We start from the raw sequence: 22,576 nt of genomic DNA, 5'->3' as shown, positions 1-22,576 counted from the left end.
AGAACATTGCGTATTTAAAAAGTAGTTTAAAGTTTTAAATACATTACTTACAGTTTGCGTCGTCGTTGTTGAGCCCAGAATAGTCGGCACGGACTTATCTTTGAGCAACAGTTTTCTGGCAAAGCCAGCATCATTTGGGGATTTGTTCTCAAAACAGTCATCCTTCAAATGTATAGAACAAACGCTTAAACTAACACTGCCGTGACTGAGACGGCCGCAAAAAATAAAGTGCATCCATTTTTCCCTGACGACTGGATCTTTCGCAGCGTATTCACAGATGTTGTTTGTCCACAGCCAGGAACAGCACATCTGCGGCGTCGTCATTTCCCTGTACACAGACCCACTCGCTGTCCGTCGACTGGACACTTATGTGGCGCGCAGCACGCGGGCGCGACAACGATACGAAATGAGCGTAGTAAAACGCTTAAAGCGTAGTTGTCTTTTGCTGGAGGCGGTCATATGCAAACGCTGGTACGTCACTTCGCACCGTGACGTCACTTCTTACCATGGATCCAGAACGAGCTGTATTTAGAGCTTGATTAAATAAATGATTCGTTTATAATGGGGAGGACGTCTTAAGCTATGAAACTAGCAGGACGTTTTAATGGTACAAAGACCTCTTATATACCAAAAGATCAAGACAAATTTGGTTTCTCATGTCATGACCCCTTTAAGTTCCAATGAATGTATATCGCCCATCCCTAGGGTGCCACATATTTTTTTTAATTATCAAAGGGTGCCGTGACAGAAAAAAGGTTGGGAAACACTGGGTTAACCGGTAAATCTTGAGGAGCAGTTGACACGGTTTCTAATGCCACGTGTGGTTAAGCGGTTGAGTTTACGTGTTCGCTCACCTCCAGACGTCGCTGCCCTTGGAGAAGGTGGAGGACTTGATGACCTCGGGGGCCATCCAGGCGTACGTGCCCGCCGTGCTCATCTTAGTAGTCTTGTGCCACTCTCTCGCCAGACCGAAATCTGTGATCTTCAGCGTTTTGCCCTCAATGCTACCATTCTCTACAGGCTCAGCCAGCAGAACTGAGAGAGAGAGAGAGAGAGAGAGAGAGAGAGAGAGGAGAGAGAGGAGAGAGAGGAGAGAGAGAGAGAGAGAGAGGAGAGAGAGGAGAGAGAGGAGAGAGAGAGAGAGAGAGAGGAGAGAGAGAGAGAGAGAGAGAGAGAGAGAGAGAGAGAGAGAGAGAGAGAGAGAGAGAGAGAGAGCATAAGTTAGACATCAGAAATAAACTGTGCCATCTTACAAACTCAAACCAGTGGCAATAGGAGACTATGGGCCCTATTTTAACGCTCTGAAACGCAAGCGCAAAGCGCAAAGCGCAAGGCGCAAGTAACTTTGTGGGTGGATCCCGGCGCTGTTGCTATTTTCCCGGAGGGATAAATGACTCTTGCGCCTGGCGCAAATCTAAAATGTGTTGGTCTGAAGTCGCTTCATTATTCATAGGTGTGGTTTGGGCGTAACGTGAAATAAACCAATCAGAGCGTCCTCTCACATTCCCTTTAAGAGCAGGTGCGCTTGTTCCACGGCGGATTGCTATTATAACGGCGGATCGCTATTATAACGGCGGATCGCTATTATAACGGCGGATTGCTATTATAACGGCGGATTGCTATTATAACGGCGGATTGCTATTATAACGGCGGATCGCTATTATAACGGCGGATCGCTATTATAACGGCGGATTGCTATTATAACGGCGGATTGCTATTATAACGGCGGATCGCTATTATAACGGCGGATCGCTATTATAACTGCGGATTGCTATTATAACGGCGGATTGCTATTATAACGGCGGATCGCTATTATAACGGCGGATCGCTATTATAACGGCAGATTGCTATTATAACGGCGGATTGCTATTATAACGGCGGATCGCTATTATAACGGCGGATCGCTATTATAACGGCGGATCGCTATTATAACGGCGGATCGCTATTATAACGGCGGATCGCTATTATAACGGCGGATTGCTATTATAACGGCGGATCTCTATTATAACGGCGGATCGCTATTACAACGGCGGATTGCTATTATAACGGCGGATCGCTATTATAACGGCGGATCTCTATTATAACGGCGGATCGCTATTATAACGGCGGATTGCTATTATAACGGCGGATTGCTATTATAACGGCGGATCGCTATTATAACGGAGGATCGCTATTATAACGGTGGATTGCTATTATAACGGCGGATCTCTATTATAACGGCGGATCGCTATTACAACGGCGGATTGCTATTATAACGGCGGATTGCTATTATAACGGCGGATCGCTATTATAACGGCGGATCTCTATTATAACGGCGGATCGCTATTATAACGGCGGATTGCTATTATAACGGCGGATCTCTATTATAACGGCGGATTGCTATTATAACGGCGGATCTCTATTACAACGGCGGATCTCTATTATAACGGCGGATTGCTATTATAACGGCGGATCGCTATTATAACGGCGGATTGCTATTATAACGGCGGATCGCTATTATAACGGCGGATCGCTATTATAACGGCGGATTGCTATTATAACGGTGGATTGCTATTATAACGGCGGATCTCTATTATAACGGCGGATTGCTATTATAACGGCGGATCGCTATTATAACGGCGGATCTCTATTATAACGGCGGATTGCTATTATAACGGCGGATCGCTATTATAACGGTGGATTGCTATTATAACGGCGGATTGCTATTATAACGGCGGATCGCTATTATAACGGCGGATCGCTATTATAACGGCGGATTGCTATTATAACGGCGGATTGCTATTATAACGGCGGATCTCTATTATAACGGCGGATTGCTATTATAACGGCGGATTGCTATTATAACGGCGGATCGCTATTATAACGGTGGATTGCTATTATAACGGCGGATCGCTATTATAACGGCGGATCGCTATTATAACGGCGGATTGCTATTATAACGGCGGGTTTGCCGGCGCATGCCAGGAGCGGTTCACAGGGCTGTACAACACAGAGAAGTGACATTGGGGATGATGGAGAAACACACACATTAGCTTCGGTTAAACAGGCGTATAATTTGGGTAAATGTGTAGCCTAATCTAGATTTTTTTTTTTTTTTAAATCTAGATAGATCTTTTTCACATCTTCACGGACACAACAATGATTTCCCTCGTGTGTTAATATTTTTCCTTGTAATAATGTATGATTTGCAAAAATGAAAACTGCTGCGTCTGTTTATATTAGATAATCAAAGTGGATGCGCGTTAACACGCTACATTATGGCCAAGCACGCGCCCTTAAAATACCATATCACTATCGCAACGCGCCGCTGTCTTTAGACTGTTTTTTTCCTGGTCAGTGAGTGAGTGAATCACACACTCACTCAATCGCACACTCACTCACTCAATCGCACACTCACTCAATCGCACACTAACTCACTCAATCGCACACTCATTCAATCACACACTCACTCACTCAATCGCACACTCACTCAATCGCACACTCACTCAATCGCACACTCACTCACTCACTCGCTCATTCATTCACACTCACTCAATCACTCACTCACTCGCTCAATTGCTCACTCACTCACTCGCTCGCTCCCTCACTCAATCGCACACTCACTCAATCATTCCCTCACTCACTCACTCACTCATTCACTCACTCAATCGCACACTCACTCAATCGCTCACTCACTCACTCACTCACTCAATCGCACACTCACTCACTCAATCGCACACTCACTCAATCGCTCACTCACTCACTCACTCACTCAATCGCACACTCACTCACTCAATCGCACACTCACTCAATCGCACACTAACTCACTCAATCGCACACTCACTCACTCAATCGCACACTCACTCAATCGCACACTAACTCACTCAATCGCACACTCACTCAATCGCACACTAACTCACTCAATCGCACACTCATTCAATCACACACTCACTCACTCAATCGCACACTCACTCAATCGCACACTCACTCAATCGCACACTCACTCACTCACTCGCTCATTCATTCACACTCACTCAATCACTCACTCACTCGCTCAATTGCTCACTCACTCACTCGCTCACTCCCTCACTCAATCGCACACTCACTCAATCATTCCCTCACTCACTCACTCAATCATTCACTCAATCACTCACTCACTCACTCACTCACTCACTCACTCACTCACTCACTCACACACTCAATCACTCACTCACTCAATCATTCACTCAATCACTCACTCACTCAATCATTCACTCACTCAATCACTCACTCACTCAACCATTCACTCACTCACTCACTCAATCACTCAATCATTCACTCACTCACTCACTCACTCACTCACTCACTCAATCATTCACTCACTCAATCACTCACTCACTCACTCACTCACTCACTCACTCACACACTCAATCACTCACTCACTCAATCATTCACTCAATCACTCACTCACTCACTCAATCATTCACTCACTCAATCACTCACTCACTCACTCAATCATTCACTCACTCAATCACTCAATCATTCACTCACTCAATCACACTCACTCACTCACTCGCAGTCACTCAATCGCACACTCGCTCAATCGCACACTCGCTCAATCGCACACTCGCTCAATCGCACACTCGCTCACTCAATCATTCACTCAATCACTCAATCACTCACTCACTCAATCGCACACTCACTCACTCAATCGCACACTCACTCACTCACTCACTCAATCATTCACTCACTCAATCATTCACTCAATCACTCAATCACTCACTCACTCACTCAATCGCACACTCACTCACTCAATCGCACACTCACTCACTCACTCACTCACACACTCGCTCACTCAATCATTCACTCAATCACTCACTCACTCAATCGCACACTCACTCACTCAATCGCACACTCACTCACTCACTCAATCATTCACTCACTCAATCACTCACTCACTCACTCAATCATTCACTCAATCGCACACTCACTCAATCACTCAATCACTCACTCACTCACTCAATCACACTCACTCACTCACTCACTCACTCACTCACTCAATCATTCACTCACTCAATCATTCACTCAATCACTCAATCACTCACTCACTCACTCAATCGCACACTCACTCACTCAATCGCACACTCACTCACTCACTCACTCACACACTCGCTCACTCAATCATTCACTCAATCACTCACTCACTCACTCACTCAATCGCACACTCACTCACTCAATCGCACACTCACTCACTCACTCAATCATTCACTCACTCAATCACTCACTCACTCACTCAATCATTCACTCAATCGCACACTCACTCAATCACTCAATCACTCACTCACTCACTCAATCACACTCACTCACTCACTCACTCACTCAATCGCACACTCAATCGCTCACTCACTCAATCAATCACACACTCACTCAATCACACACTTACTCACTCACTCACTCACTCAATCGCTCACTCACTCACTCAATCGCACACTCACTCAATCGCTCACTCACTCACTCACTCAATCACACACTCACTCAATCACACTCACTCACTCACTCACTCACTCACTCAATCGCACACTCACTCAATCGCACACTCACTCACTCAATCACACACTCACTCAATCGCACACTCACTCAATCGCTCACTCACTCACTCAATCACACACTCACTCAATCACACTCACTCACTCACTCACTCACTCAATCACTCACTCACTCAATCATTCACTCACTCACTCACTCAATCATTCACTCACTCACTCACTCACTCAATCGCTCACTCACTCAATCGCTCACTCACTCAATCAATCACTCACTGACTCAATCACACACTCACTCAATCACTCACTCACTCACTCACTCACTCAATCACTCACTCACTCACTCAATCACTCAATCACTCACTCACTCACTCACTCACTCAATCACTCACTCAATCACTCACTCACTCACTCACTCACTCACTCAATCACTCACTCACTCAATCGCACACTCAATCGCTCACTCACTCACTCACTCACTCACTCAATCACTCAATCACTCACTCACTCACTCACTCACTCAATCGCACACTCACTCACTCACTCACTCACTCACTCAATCACTCACTCAATCAATCACTCAATCACTCACTCACTCACTCAATCGCACACTCAATCGCTCACTCACTCAATCAATCACACACTCACTCAATCGCACACTTACTCACTCACTCACTCACTCACTCAATCGCTCACTCACTCACTCAATCACACACTCACTCAATCGCACACTCACTCAATCGCACACTCACTCACTCAATCGCACACTCACTCACTCAATCGCACACTCACTCAATCGCACACTAACTCACTCAATCGCACACTCACTCAATCACACACTCACTCACTCAATCGCACACTCACTCAATCGCACACTCACTCACTCAATCGCACACTCACTCAATCGCACACTAACTCACTCAATCGCACACTCACTCACTCAATCGCACACTAACTCACTCAATCGCACACTAACTCAATCGCACACTAACTCACTCAATCGCACACTCAATCACACACTCACTCAATCGCTCACTCAATCACACACTCACTCAATCGCACACTCACTAACTCAATCGCACACTCACTAACTCAATCGCACACTCACTCAATCGCACACTCACTCAATCGCACACTCACTCAATCGCACACTCAATCACTCACTCACTCAATCGCACACTCACTCACTCACTCACTCACTCAATCACTCAATCACTCAATCGCTCACTCACTCAATCGCACACTCGCTCAATCGCACACTCGCTCAATCGCACACTCGCTCAATCGCACACTCGCTCAATCGCTCACTCACTCGCACACTCACTCACTCAATCGCACACTAACTCACTCAATCGCACACTAACTCAATCGCACACACTCACTCACTCACTCACTCACTCACTCAATCACTCAATCGCTCACTCACTCAATCGCACACTCGCTCAATCGCACACTCGCTCAATCGCACACTCGCTCAATCGCACACTCACTCAATCGCACACTAACTCACTCAATCGCACACTCACTCACTCAATCGCACACTAACTCACTCAATCGCACACTAACTCAATCGCACACACTCAATCGCACACTCAATCACACACTCACTCAATCGCTCACTCAATCACACACTCACTCAATCGCACACTCACTAACTCAATCGCACACTCACTAACTCAATCGCACACTCACTCAATCGCACACTCACTCAATCGCACACTCAATCAATCGCACACTCAATCACTCACTCACTCAATCGCACACTCACTCACTCACTCACTCACTCAATCACTCAATCACTCAATCGCTCACTCACTCAATCGAACACTTGCTCAATCGCACACTCGCTCAATCGCACACTCGCTCAATCGCACACTCGCTCAATCGCACACTCGCTCAATCGCACACTCGCTCAATCGCACACTCACTCATTCGCTCACTCACTCACTCAATCGCTCACTCACTCACTCAATCGCACACTCACTCAATCACACACTCACTCAATCGTACACTAACTCACTCAATCGCACACTCACTAACTCAATCGCACTCACTCAATCGCACACTCACTCAATCACTCAATCACTCAATCACTCACTCACTCACTCAATCACTCAATCGCACACTCGCTCAATCGCACACTCGCTCAATCGCACACTCACTCAATCGCACACTCACTCAATCGCACACTCAATCACTCACTCACTCACTCACTCACTCACTCACTCAATCACTCAATCACTCACTCACTCACTCAATCACTCAATCGCACACTCGCTCAATCGCACACTCGCTTAATCGCACACTCGCTCAATCGCACACTGCACACTCACTCATTCGCTCACTCACTCACTCAATCGCTCACTCACTCACTCAATCGCACACTCACTCAATCGCACACTCACTTAATCGCACACTCACTCAATCGCACACTCACTCAATCGCACACTCACTCACTCAATCGCTCACTCAATCGCACACTCACTCAATCGCACACTCACTCAATCGCACACTAACTCAATCGCACACTCACTCAATCGCACACTCACTCACTCAATCGCTCACTCAATCGCTCACTCAATCGCACACTCACTCAATCGCACACTCACTCAATCGCACACTCACTCAATCGCACACTCACTCAATCGCACACTCACTCAATCGCACACTCACTCACTCAATCGCTCACTCAATCGCTCACTCAATCGCACACTCACTCAATCGCACACTAACTCAATCGCACACTCACTCAATCGCACACTCACTCACTCAATCGCTCACTCAATCGCTCACTCAATCGCACACTCACTCAATCGCACACTCACTCAATCGCACACTCACTCAATCGCACACTCACTCAATCGCTCACTCAATCGCACACTCACTCAATCGCTCACTCAATCGCTCACTCACTCAATCGCTCACTCACTCAATCGCTCACTCAATCGTACACTCACTCAATCACTCAATCACTCAATCACTCACTCACTCAATCGCACACTCACTCAATCGCACACTCACTCACTCAATCGCTCACTCAATCGCTCACTCACTCAATCGCTCACTCACTCAATCGTACACTCACTCAATCACTCAATCTCACACTCGCTCAATCGCACACTCGCTCAATCGCTCAATCGCACACTCGCTCAATCGCACACTCGCTCAATCGCACACTCGCTCAATCGCACACTCACTCATTCGCTCACTCACTCACTCATTCGCTCACTCACTCACTCAATCGCACACTCACTCAATCGCACACTCACTCACTCAATCGCACACTCACTCAATCGCACACTCACTCACTCAATCGCTCACTCACTCACTCAATCGCTCACTCAATCGCACACTCACTCAATCGCACACTCACTCAATCGCACACTCAATCACTCACTCACTCACTCAATCGCACACTCGCTCAATCGCACACTCACTCAATCGCTCACTCACTCAATCGCTCACTCACTCAATCGTACACTCACTCAATCACTCAATCTCACACTCGCTCAATCGCACACTCGCTCAATCGCTCAATCGCACACTCGCTCAATCACTCAATCGCACACTCACTCAATCGCTCACTCACTCAATCGTACACTCACTCAATCACTCAATCGCACACTCACTCAATCGCTCACTCACTCACTCAATCTCACACTCGCTCAATCGCACACTCGCTCAATCGCACACTCGCTCAATCGCACACTCGCTCAATCGCACACTCGCTCAATCGCACACTCACTCATTCGCTCACTCACTCACTCATTCGCTCACTCACTCACTCAATCGCTCACTCACTCACTCAATCGCACACTCACTCAATCGCACACTCACTCACTCAATCGCACACTCACTCAATCGCACACTCACTCACTCAATCGCTCACTCACTCACTCAATCGCTCACTCAATCGCACACTCACTCAATCGCACACTCACTCAATCGCACACTCAATCACTCACTCACTCAATCGCACACTCGCTCAATCGCACACTCACTCAATCGCACACTCACTCAATCGCACACTCAATCACTCACTCACTCAATCGCACACTCGCTCAATCGCACACTCACTCAATCGCTCACTCAATCGCACACTCACTCAATCGCACACTCACTCAATCGCACACTCACTCAATCGCACACTCACTCAATCGCACACTCACTCAATCACTCACAAAATTTTCGAATTTTAATATTTAACACAGTGTGTGTGTGTGTGTGAGAGAGACGTTAAAACTTTTGCAATTGGCTGCAGAAGAGAGACTATTTTGTGCCTGGAAAAAGACACTTTAACACTTTCACACACAGTCAGCAGGCCCTAAACTGGCCCGTTTGTGCTGCTGTAAATATTTTGACACACACACACACACACACACACACACACTGCAGTTTTCTGGACAGTGAAGGAAATGTGAAACAAAGTTTCAGAATATGAAGAAGTGAAACTCGCCTTCAAACATCCAACAAAAAGAATCCGTCTTTCTCTCTGCCAGCAAACGACCGCACACACACACACACACACACACACACACACACACACACACACACACACACACACACACACACACACACACACACACACACACACACACACACTCTCTCTCTCTCTCTCTCTCTCTCTCTCACACTCGCACAAACACACACTGCTGCTGTCTCTCTGCCAGTGACTGAGTGCGTGCACGCACACACAAACACACACACACACACACGCACACAGACACACACACACACACTCTCTCTCTCAGTAACGCTTGTTTCCGTTGCTGACGTCCCGCTACAGGAAGTGATGTAAATGAAATCGGCGATTCTAAATAAAACGAGACGGGAGACAGAATCATAATCAGTTTTCTTCACACAAATACACACGCGTTCACACACAGATTCTTCTATCAGAGATACAGTTCAGACACACTGCTCTGCTCACACACACTCCTCTGCTCACACACACTGCTCTGCTCAAACACACTGCTCTGCTCACACACACTCCTCTTCTCACACACACTCCTCTGCTCACACACACTGCTCTGCTCACACACACTCCTCTTCTCACACACACTCCTCTGCTCACACACACTGCTCTGCTCACACACACTGCTCTGCTCACACACACTGCTCTGCTCACACACACTGCTCTGCTCAAACACACTGCTCTGCTCAAACACACTGCTCTGCTCACACACACTCCTCTTCTCACACACACTCCTCTGCTCACACACACTGCTCTGCTCACACACACTGCTCTGCTCACACACACTGCTCTGCTCACACACACTGCTCTGCTCACACACACTCCTCTGCTCACACACACTGCTCTGCTCACACACACTCCTCTGCTCACACACACTGCTCTGCTCACACACACTCCTCTGCTCACACACACTGCTCTGCTCACACACACTGCTCTGCTCACACACACTGCTCTGCTCACACACACTGCTCTGCTCACACACACTCCTCTGCTCACACACACTCCTCTGCTCACACACACTGCTCTGCTCACACACACTCCTCTGCTCACACACACTGCTCTGCTCACACACACTGCTCTGCTCACACACACTCCTCTTCTCACACACACTCCTCTTCTCACACACACTGCTCTGCTCACACACACTGCTCTGCTCACACACACTGCTCTGCTCACACACACTCCTCTGCTCACACACACTGCTCTGCTCACACACACTGCTCTGCTCACACACACTCCTCTTCTCACACACACTCCTCTGCTCACACACACTGCTCTGCTCACACACACTGCTCTGCTCACACACACTCCTCTGCTCACACACACTCCTCTTCTCACACACACTCCTCTGCTCACACACACTGCTCTGCTCACACACACTGCTCTGCTCACACACACTGCTCTGCTCACACACACTCCTCTGCTCACACACACTCCTCTGCTCACACACACTGCTCTGCTCACACACACTCCTCTGCTCACACACACTGCTCTGCTCACACACACTCCTCTGCTCACACACACTGCTCTGCTCACACACACTGCTCTGCTCACACACACTGCTCTGCTCACACACACTCCTCTGCTCACACACACTCCTCTGCTCACACACACTGCTCTGCTCACACACACTGCTCTGCTCACACACACTGCTCTGCTCACACACACTGCTCTGCTCACACACACTGCTCTGCTCACACACACTCCTCTGCTTACACACACTGCTCTGCTCACACACACTGCTCTGCTCACACACACTCCTCTGCTCACACACACTGCTCTGCTCACACACACTGCTCTGCTCACACACACTCCTCTGCTCACACACACTGCTCTGCTCACACACACTCCTCTGCTCACACACACTGCTCTGCTCACACACACTCCTCTGCTCACACACACTGCTCTGCTCACACACACTGCTCTGCTCACACACACTGCTCTGCTCACACACACTGCTCTGCTCACACACACTGCTCTGCTCACACACACTGCTCTGCTCACACACACTGCTCTGCTCACACACACTGCTCTGCTCACACACACTGCTCTGCTCACACACACTGCTCTGCTCACACACACTGCTCTGCTCACACACACTGCTCTGCTCCTGCTCACACACACTACTCTGCTCACACACACTCCTCTGCTCACACACACTGCTCTGCTCACACACACTGCTCTGCTCACACACACTGCTCTGCTCACACACACTGCTCTGCTCACACACACTGCTCTGCTCCTGCTCACACACACTACTCTGCTCACACACACTCCTCTGCTCACACACACTGCTCTGCTCACACACACTACTCTGCTCACACACACTGCTCTGCTCACACACACTGCTCTGCTCACACACACTGCTCTGCTCACACACACTGCTCTGCTCCTGCTCACACACACTGCTCTGCTCACACACACTGCTCTGCTCACACACACTGCTCTGCTCACACACACTGCTCTGCTCCTGCTCACACACACTACTCTGCTCACTCACGAATACTGATATTATATTAAAAATTAAAAGATCCTTAATAAAGCCGCCAGTAGGTGTCAGCGAGTCACTGAATCATTCACTCGAATCATTCACTCAAATGATTCACTCAAACGATTCACTCAAACGATTCACTCAAACGATGATTTATTCAGTAACTTTGTCTGTTATATACTGTTAGTGCCGATGTGAGGTGTGTTTCCGCAGTGTGTGTGTGTGTGTGTGTGTGTGTGTGTGTGTGTGTGTGTGTGTGAGCTTCACTGCACACGCGGGTCTCTCCGCTATAATTACGCCCGCGTTCTGAAGGAATGTGACCGTCTTCAGCACACGCTGGACGCCGCGGCGACAGGCAGATGGTAACCATGGCGACCGGCTGTGTTTGCTTACCGTATGAGAGGTGGCCTTGTTCACTCGCTCCCACAATGCACCTCTGCTGAAGATCAGGATTCCTCTCGTCTACAGCTAATCAACCGGCTAACCTTCTTACACACATCTGTGTGTGTGTGTGTGTGTGTGTGTGTGTGTGTGTGTGTGTGTGTGTGTGTGTAGGCTGCCAGACTGTCTGTATGTTGCACAGAGACAAAGGCTCGTTCTTCTGAGGGAAAATCCCTCAGCGTAACACAATCAGTCTATCAGTCAGATGAGACCGTCAGAAACCACCTAGCAACCACCCAAAACACCATGGCAACCACTCATAGCAACACCCCGGCAACGACACTGGTTCTATAACCACCGGACGCTCTGTTGTAAGAGAAAGCAAGTCCAACTCAAGTTCAGGATCCCTGAAATCACTCACTGATTAACTGAGCGGCTGAAGAGTAACCAGCACTGGTGTGACCCCTGACCCCTGACCTCTGACCCCTGACCACACCACAGGAAGACTAGCAGCTGATTTAACGGCTCGACATAATCTAGTTGTGTTTAGATTATGATATTAGTTATGTTTCATACAGTTATGAAGCGCTCTTCCATATCGCGGCGCACATCACAGAGAACAGGAATGTGGGGCGGGGCTTGATTCTGTGTGCCAGATGAGCCAGATGTGTCTATGCAGATGAGCGAGGGCTTAAAGGGGCGGAGCTTAAGCGCACTGAATGATGGGAGATCCTGCGGAGAAGACTGACGCTTCAGTGTGATTAAACATTACCAGGTCAAAACTTTGTTAAACAATTAGACATCCGCATGAATCGTTCACAACAAGATCTAGATCATCTAGTAATACTAGTGTGTGTGTGTGTGTGTGTGTGTGTGTGTGTGTGTGTGTGTGTGTGTGTGTGTGTGTGTGTGTGTGTGTGTGTGTGTGTGTGTGTGTGTGTGTGTGTGTGCGTGTGTGTGTGTGCAGGTATGAGCTTTGCACGGGATTCCCCTTTACAGCCTTAGAAAATATTTCCCAGCATTCACCGGGAGTTCAGATTTTTCCCAAAGACAGTGGCACTCTGGAATGAATATGTCAAGAGGGCAGAAAACACACACACACACACACACTAGTATTACTAGATGATCTAGATCTTGTTGTGAACGATTCATGCGCATGCATACCTACACACACACACACACGCACACACACGCACACACACACACGCACACACACGCACACGCACACACACACACACACGCACACACACACACACACACACACAAAATCTCCTGCTCATCTCCAGATGAGCCTTTCTAAAATAAAGAGAGGCTTCTCTCTCTCTCTCTCTCTCTCTCTCTCTCTCTCTCTCTCTCTCTCTCTCTCTCTCTCTCTCTCTCTCTCTCTCTCTCTCTCTCTCTCTCTCTCTCTCTCTCTCTCTCTCTCTCTCTCTCTCTCTCTCTCTCTCTCTCTATTAAAAAACAACAACTAGTAAATATGGAAAAAACAATTACCGGAAAAAACTAAATTAAGCTTATCAAAAATATTTAACTACAAACTATAATAGTATCACCAGTACATTTTAAAGCCCAAAATCATCTTTTCATTAACTTATTTTTAGCAGGGTCAAATCTATCCAAATAATGTTATATTTGGTCAAGGTTGTCTAAAAGTGTCCTTTTGTTCCAAAACTAAACATAAGGGGGGAAAAATGGCTGCACTCAGACTAACTTAATTATGCATGACATTAAAAACTACACAAAGTCATAAACTACACCATACTGGTTTGAACGACATTTGTTCTCTGCTTTGAAAGTCACTCATAGCATTTCTGTCCTCCACGCGCCACGACTGAGCTTTCATTCATCGTTCCAAGTCCTGCCCCCAAAGTCCTGCCATTGGCTGAGTAAGAAGCTCAACAGACCAATCAAACGCCTCAAAGTGTTTCACTCTCAAACGGTTCCTGAGTCAGATTCATGCGCAAAGAACAGCAGATCAGAGATGAATCATACATAAAGAAGAGATTCAATTTAAAGTGTGTGTGTGTGTGTGTGTGAATGTGTTCACCTGGGGAACTCAGGACACACACCTGGGGAACTCAGGACACACACCTGGGGAACTCAGGACACACACCTGGGGAACTCAGGACACACACCTGGGGAACTCAGGACACACACCTGGGGAACTCAGGACACACACCTGGGGAACTCAGGACACACACCTGGGGAACTCAGGACACACACCTGGGGAACTCAGGACACACACCTGGGGAACTCAGGACACACACCTGGGGAACTCAGGACACACACCTGGGGAACTCAGGACACACACCTGGGGAACCCAGGACACACACCTGGGGAACTCAGGACACACACCTGGGGAACTCAGGACACACACCTGGGTAACTCAGGACACACACCTGGGTAACTCAGGACACACACCTGGGGAACCTAGGACACACAGAGACTCTGGAATGTAGATGGCGCTGAGCCATGTTTACATGCAAGACTGAATAAAGAATCTCTTCACATTAAACTACTGAACACAGAATCTCTTCACATTAAACTACTGAACACAGAATATCTTCACATTAAACTACTGAACACAGAATATCTTCAGATTAAACTACTGAACACAGAATATCTTCACATTAAACTACTGAATACAGAATCTCTTCACATTAAACTACTGAACACAGAATATCTTCACATTAAACTACTGAACACAGAATATCTTCACATTAAACTACTGAACACAGAATATCTTCACATTAAACTACTGAACACAGAATATCTTCACATTAAACTACTGAATACAGAATCTCTTCACATTAAACTACTGAACACAGAATCTCTTCACATTAAACTACTGAATACAGAATCTCTTCACATTAAACTACTGAACACAGAATATCTTCACATTAAAGTACTGAACACAGAATCTCTTCACATTCAACTACTGAATAGAGAATCTCTTCACATTAAACTACTGAATACAGAATCTCTTCACATTAAACTACTGAATAGAGAATCTCTTCACATTAAACTACTGAACACAGAATCTCTTCACATTAAACTACTGAATACAGAATCTCTTCACATTAAACTAATGAATACAGAATCTCTTCACATTAAACTAATGAATACAGAATCTCTTCACATTAAACTACTGAACACAGAATCTCTTCACATTAAACTACTGAACACAGAATCTCTTCACATTAAACTACTGAACACAGAATATCTTCACATTAAACTACTGAATACAGAATCTCTTCACATTAAACTACTGAATACAGAATCTCTTCACATTAAACTACTGAACACAGAATCTCTTCACATTAAACTAATGAATACAGAATCTCTTCACATTAAACTACTGAATACAGAATCTCTTCACATTAAACTACTGAACACAGAATCTCTTCACATTAAACTACTGAACACAGAATATCTTCACATTAAACTACTGAACACAGAATCTCTTCACATTAAACTACTGAACACAGAATCTCTTCACATTAAACTACTGAATACAGAATCTCTTCAGATTAAACTACTGAATACAGAATCTCTTCACATTAAACTACTGAACACAGAATCTCTTCACATTAAACTACTGAATACAGAATCTCTTCACATTAAACTACTGAATACAGAATCTCTTCACATTAAACTAATGAATACAGAATCTCTTCACATTAAACTACTGAATACAGAATCTCTTCACATTAAACTACTGAACACAGAATCTCTTCACATTAAACTACTGAACACAGAATATCTTCACATTAAACTACTGAACACAGAATCTCTTCACATTAAACTACTGAACACAGAATATCTTCACATTAAACTACTGAACACAGAATATCTTCACATTAAACTACTGAATACAGAATCTCTTCACATTAAACTACTGAATACAGAATCTCTTCACATTAAACTACTGAACACAGAATCTCTTCACATTAAACTACTGAATACAGAATTTCTTCACATTAAACTACTGAATACAGAATCTCTTCACATTAAACTACTGAATACAGAATATCTTCAGATTAAACTACTGAATACAGAATATCTTCACATTAAACTACTGAATACAGAATATCTTCACATTAAACTACTGAATACAGAATCTCTTCACATTAAACTACTGAACACAGAATATCTTCACATTAAACTACTGAACACAGAATCTCTTCACATTAAACTACTGAACACAGAATATCTTCACATTAAACTACTGAACACAGAATCTCTTCACATTAAACTACTGAACACAGAATCTCTTCACATTAAACTACTGAACACAGAATCTCTTCACATTAAACTACTGAATACAGAATATCTTCACATTAAACTACTGAATACAGAATCTCTTCACATTAAACTACTGAATACAGAATATCTTCAGATTAAACTACTGAATACAGAATATCTTCACATTAAACTACTGAACACAGAATATCTTCACATTCAACTAATGAATACAGAATCTCTTCACATTAAACTACTGAATAGAGAATCTCTTCACATTAAACTACTGAATAGAGAATCTCTTCAGATTAAACTAATGAATACAGAATATCTTCACATTAAACTACTGAACACAGAATATCTTCACATTAAACTACTGAACACAGAATCTCTTCACATTAAACTACTGAATACAGAATATCTTCACATTAAACTACTGAACACAGAATATCTTTACATTAAACTACTGAATACAGAATCTCTTCACATTAAACTACTGAATACAGAATCTCTTCACATTAAACTACTGAATACAGAATCTCTTCACATTAAACTAATGAATACAGAATCTCTTCACATTAAACTACTGAACACAGAATATCTTCACATTAAACTACTGAATACAGAATCTCTTCACATTAAACTACTGAACACAGAATCTCTTCACATTAAACTACTGAACACAGAATCTCTTCACATTAAACTACTGAATACAGAATCTCTTCACATTAAACTACTGAACACAGAATATCTTCACATTAAACTACTGAACACAGAATATCTTCACATTAAACTACTGAACACAGAATCTCTTCACATTAAACTACTGAATACAGAATCTCTTCACATTAAACTACTGAATACAGAATCTCTTCACATTAAACTAATGAATACAGAATCTCTTCACATTAAACTACTGAACACAGAATATCTTCACATTAAACTACTGAATACAGAATATCTTCACATTAAACTACTGAACACAGAATCTCTTCACATTAAACTACTGAACACAGAATCTCTTCACATTAAACTACTGAATACAGAATCTCTTCACATTAAACTACTGAATACAGAATATCTTCACATTAAACTACTGAATACAGAATCTCTTCACATTAAACTACTGAATACAGAATCTCTTCACATTAAACTACTGAATACAGAATATCTTCACATTAAACTACTGAACACAGAATATCTTCACATTAAAATACTGAACACAGAATCTCTTCACATTAAACTACTGAACACAGAATTTCTTCACATTAAACTACTGAATAGAGAATCTCTTCAGATTAAACTAATGAATACAGAATCTCTTCACATTAAACTACTGAATACAGAATATCTTCACATTAAACTACTGAACACAGAATCTCTTCACATTAAACTACTGAATACAGAATCTCTTCACATTAAACTAATGAATACAGAATCTCTTCACATTAAACTACTGAATACAGAATCTCTTCACATTAAACTACTGAACACAGAATATCTTCACATTAAACTACTGAACACAGAATATCTTCACATTAAACTACTGAACACAGAATCTCTTCACATTAAACTACTGAACACAGAATCTCTTCACATTAAACTACTGAACACAGAATATCTTCACATTAAACTACTGAACACAGAATCTCTTCACATTAAACTACTGAACACAGAATCTCTTCACATTAAACTACTGAACACAGAATCTCTTCACATTAAACTACTGAATACAGAATCTCTTCACATTAAACTACTGAACACAGAATATCTTCACATTAAACTACTGAACACAGAATATCTTCACATTAAACTACTGAACACAGAATATCTTCACATTAAACTACTGAACACAGAATATCTTCACATTAAACTACTGAATACAGAATCTCTTCACATTAAACTACTGAATACAGAATCTCTTCACATTAAACTACTGAACACAGAATCTCTTCACATTAAACTACTGAATACAGAATATCTTCAGATTAAACTACTGAATACAGAATATCTTCACATTAAACTACTGAACACAGAATCTCTTCACATTAAACTACTGAATACAGAATATCTTCACATTAAACTACTGAACACAGAATCTCTTCACATTAAACTACTGAATACAGAATATCTTCACATTAAACTACTGAACACAGAATATCTTCACATTAAACTACTGAATACAGAATCTCTTCACATTAAACTACTGAACACAGAATCTCTTCACATTAAACTACTGAATACAGAATCTCTTCACATTAAACTACTGAACACAGAATATCTTCACATTAAACTACTGAATACAGAATATCTTCACATTAAACTACTGAATACAGAATCTCTTCACATTAAACTACTGAATACAGAATATCTTCACATTAAACTACTGAACACAGAATATCTTCACATTAAAATACTGAACACAGAATCTCTTCACATTAAACTACTGAACACAGAATCTCTTCACATTAAACTACTGAACACAGAATATCTTCACATTAAACTACTGAACACAGAATATCTTCACATTAAACTACTGAACACAGAATATCTTCACATTAAACTACTGAACACAGAATCTCTTCACATTAAACTACTGAATACAGAATCTCTTCACATTAAACTACTGAACACAGAATCTCTTCACATTAAACTACTGAATACAGAATCTCTTCGCATTAAACTACTGAACACAGAATCTCTTCACATTAAACTACTGAATACAGAATATCTTCACATTAAACTACTGAATACAGAATCTCTTCACATTAAACTACTGAATACAGAATATCTTCACATTAAACTACTGAATACAGAATCTCTTCACATTAAACTACTGAATACAGAATATCTTCACATTAAACTACTGAATACAGAATCTCTTCACATTAAACTACTGAATACAGAATCTCTTCACATTAAACTACTGAATACAGAATATCTTCACATTAAACTACTGAACACAGAATATCTTCACATTAAAATACTGAACACAGAATCTCTTCACATTAAACTACTGAACACAGAATTTCTTCACATTAAACTACTGAATAGAGAATCTCTTCAGATTAAACTAATGAATACAGAATCTCTTCACATTAAACTACTGAATACAGAATATCTTCACATTAAACTACTGAACACAGAATCTCTTCACATTAAACTACTGAATACAGAATCTCTTCACATTAAACTAATGAATACAGAATCTCTTCACATTAAACTACTGAATACAGAATCTCTTCACATTAAACTACTGAACACAGAATATCTTCACATTAAACTACTGAACACAGAATATCTTCACATTAAACTACTGAACACAGAATCTCTTCACATTAAACTACTGAACACAGAATCTCTTCACATTAAACTACTGAACACAGAATATCTTCACATTAAACTACTGAACACAGAATCTCTTCACATTAAACTACTGAACACAGAATCTCTTCACATTAAACTACTGAACACAGAATCTCTTCACATTAAACTACTGAATACAGAATCTCTTCACATTAAACTACTGAACACAGAATATCTTCACATTAAACTACTGAACACAGAATATCTTCACATTAAACTACTGAACACAGAATATCTTCACATTAAACTACTGAACACAGAATATCTTCACATTAAACTACTGAATACAGAATCTCTTCACATTAAACTACTGAATACAGAATCTCTTCACATTAAACTACTGAACACAGAATCTCTTCACATTAAACTACTGAATACAGAATATCTTCAGATTAAACTACTGAATACAGAATATCTTCACATTAAACTACTGAACACAGAATCTCTTCACATTAAACTACTGAATACAGAATATCTTCACATTAAACTACTGAACACAGAATCTCTTCACATTAAACTACTGAATACAGAATATCTTCACATTAAACTACTGAACACAGAATATCTTCACATTAAACTACTGAATACAGAATCTCTTCACATTAAACTACTGAACACAGAATCTCTTCACATTAAACTACTGAATACAGAATCTCTTCACATTAAACTACTGAACACAGAATATCTTCACATTAAACTACTGAATACAGAATATCTTCACATTAAACTACTGAATACAGAATCTCTTCACATTAAACTACTGAATACAGAATATCTTCACATTAAACTACTGAACACAGAATATCTTCACATTAAAATACTGAACACAGAATCTCTTCACATTAAACTACTGAACACAGAATCTCTTCACATTAAACTACTAAATACAGAATCTCTTCACATTAAACTACTGAACACAGAATCTCTTCACATTAAACTACTGAATACAAATATCTTCAGATTAAACTACTGAATACAGAATATCTTCAGATTAAACTACTGAATACAGAATCTCTTCACATTAAACTACTGAATACAGAATCTCTTCACATTAAACTACTGAATACAGAATCTCTTCACATTAAACTACTGAACACAGAATCTCTTCACATTAAACTACTGAATACAGAATCTCTTCACATTAAACTACTGAATACAGAATATCTTCACATTAAACTAATGAATACAGAATATCTTCACATTAAACTACTGAACACTGAATCTCTTCACATTAAACTACTGAATACAGAATATCTTCACATTAAACTACTGAATACAGAATCTCTTCACATTAAACTACTGAATACAGAATCTCTTCGCATTAAACTACTGAATACAGAATATCTTCACATTAAACTACTGAATACAGAATATCTTCACATTAAACTACTGAACACTGAATCTCTTCACATTAAAGTACTGAATACAGAATATCTTAACACAGAATATCTTCACATTAAACTACTGAACACTGAATCTCTTCACATTAAACTAATGAATACAGAATATCTTCACATTAAACTACTGGACACTGAATCTCTTCACATTAAACTACTGAATACAGAATCTCTTCACATTAAACTACTGAATACAGAATCTCTTCGCATTAAACTACTGAATACAGAATATCTTCACATTAAACTACTGAATACAGAATATCTTCACATTAAACTACTGAATACAGAATATCTTCACATTAAACTACTGAATACAGAATATCTTCACATTAAACTACTGAATACAGAATATCTTCACATTAAACTACTGAACACAGAATCTCTTCACATTAAACTACTGAATACAGAATCTCTTCACATTAAACTACTGAATACAGAATCTCTTCGCATTAAACTACTGAATACAGAATATCTTCACATTAAACTACTGAAGTACAGATATCTTCACATTAAACTACTTGAACACCTGAATCTCTTCACATTAAACTACTGACTACAGAATATCTTCACATTAAACTACTGAATACAGAATATCTTCAGATTAAACTACTGAATACAGAATCTCTTCACATTAAACTACTGAATACAGAATCTCTTAAATACTGATCAAATTCTCACATTAAACTAATGAATACAGAATATCTTCAGATTAAACTACTGAATA

At 42.1% G+C, this 22,576-nt stretch overlaps 1 protein-coding gene across 2 annotated transcripts in view; it reads right to left on the bottom strand.

The window, feature by feature from the left end:
• LOC306994729 (mitogen-activated protein kinase kinase kinase 11) overlaps window positions 1-22,576 on the bottom strand; it is a 47,570-nt gene that overhangs the window by 16,881 nt on the left and 8,113 nt on the right. For both annotated transcript variants that reach the window (XM_079605510.1, XM_079605511.1), the window contains exon 2: window positions 855-1,035. In XM_079605510.1, the coding sequence (XP_079461636.1) occupies window positions 855-1,035 (181 nt within the window). The remainder of the gene's footprint in view (window positions 1-854; window positions 1,036-22,576) is intronic.

The sequence above is a fragment of the Phoxinus phoxinus genome, assembly GCF_949152265.1.
Source record: "Phoxinus phoxinus genome assembly, chromosome: 2".
Lineage (NCBI taxonomy): Eukaryota > Metazoa > Chordata > Actinopteri > Cypriniformes > Leuciscidae > Phoxinus > Phoxinus phoxinus.
The sequence above is the reverse complement of the archived record's forward strand: the minus strand, read 5'-3'. Positions and strand labels throughout refer to the sequence as shown.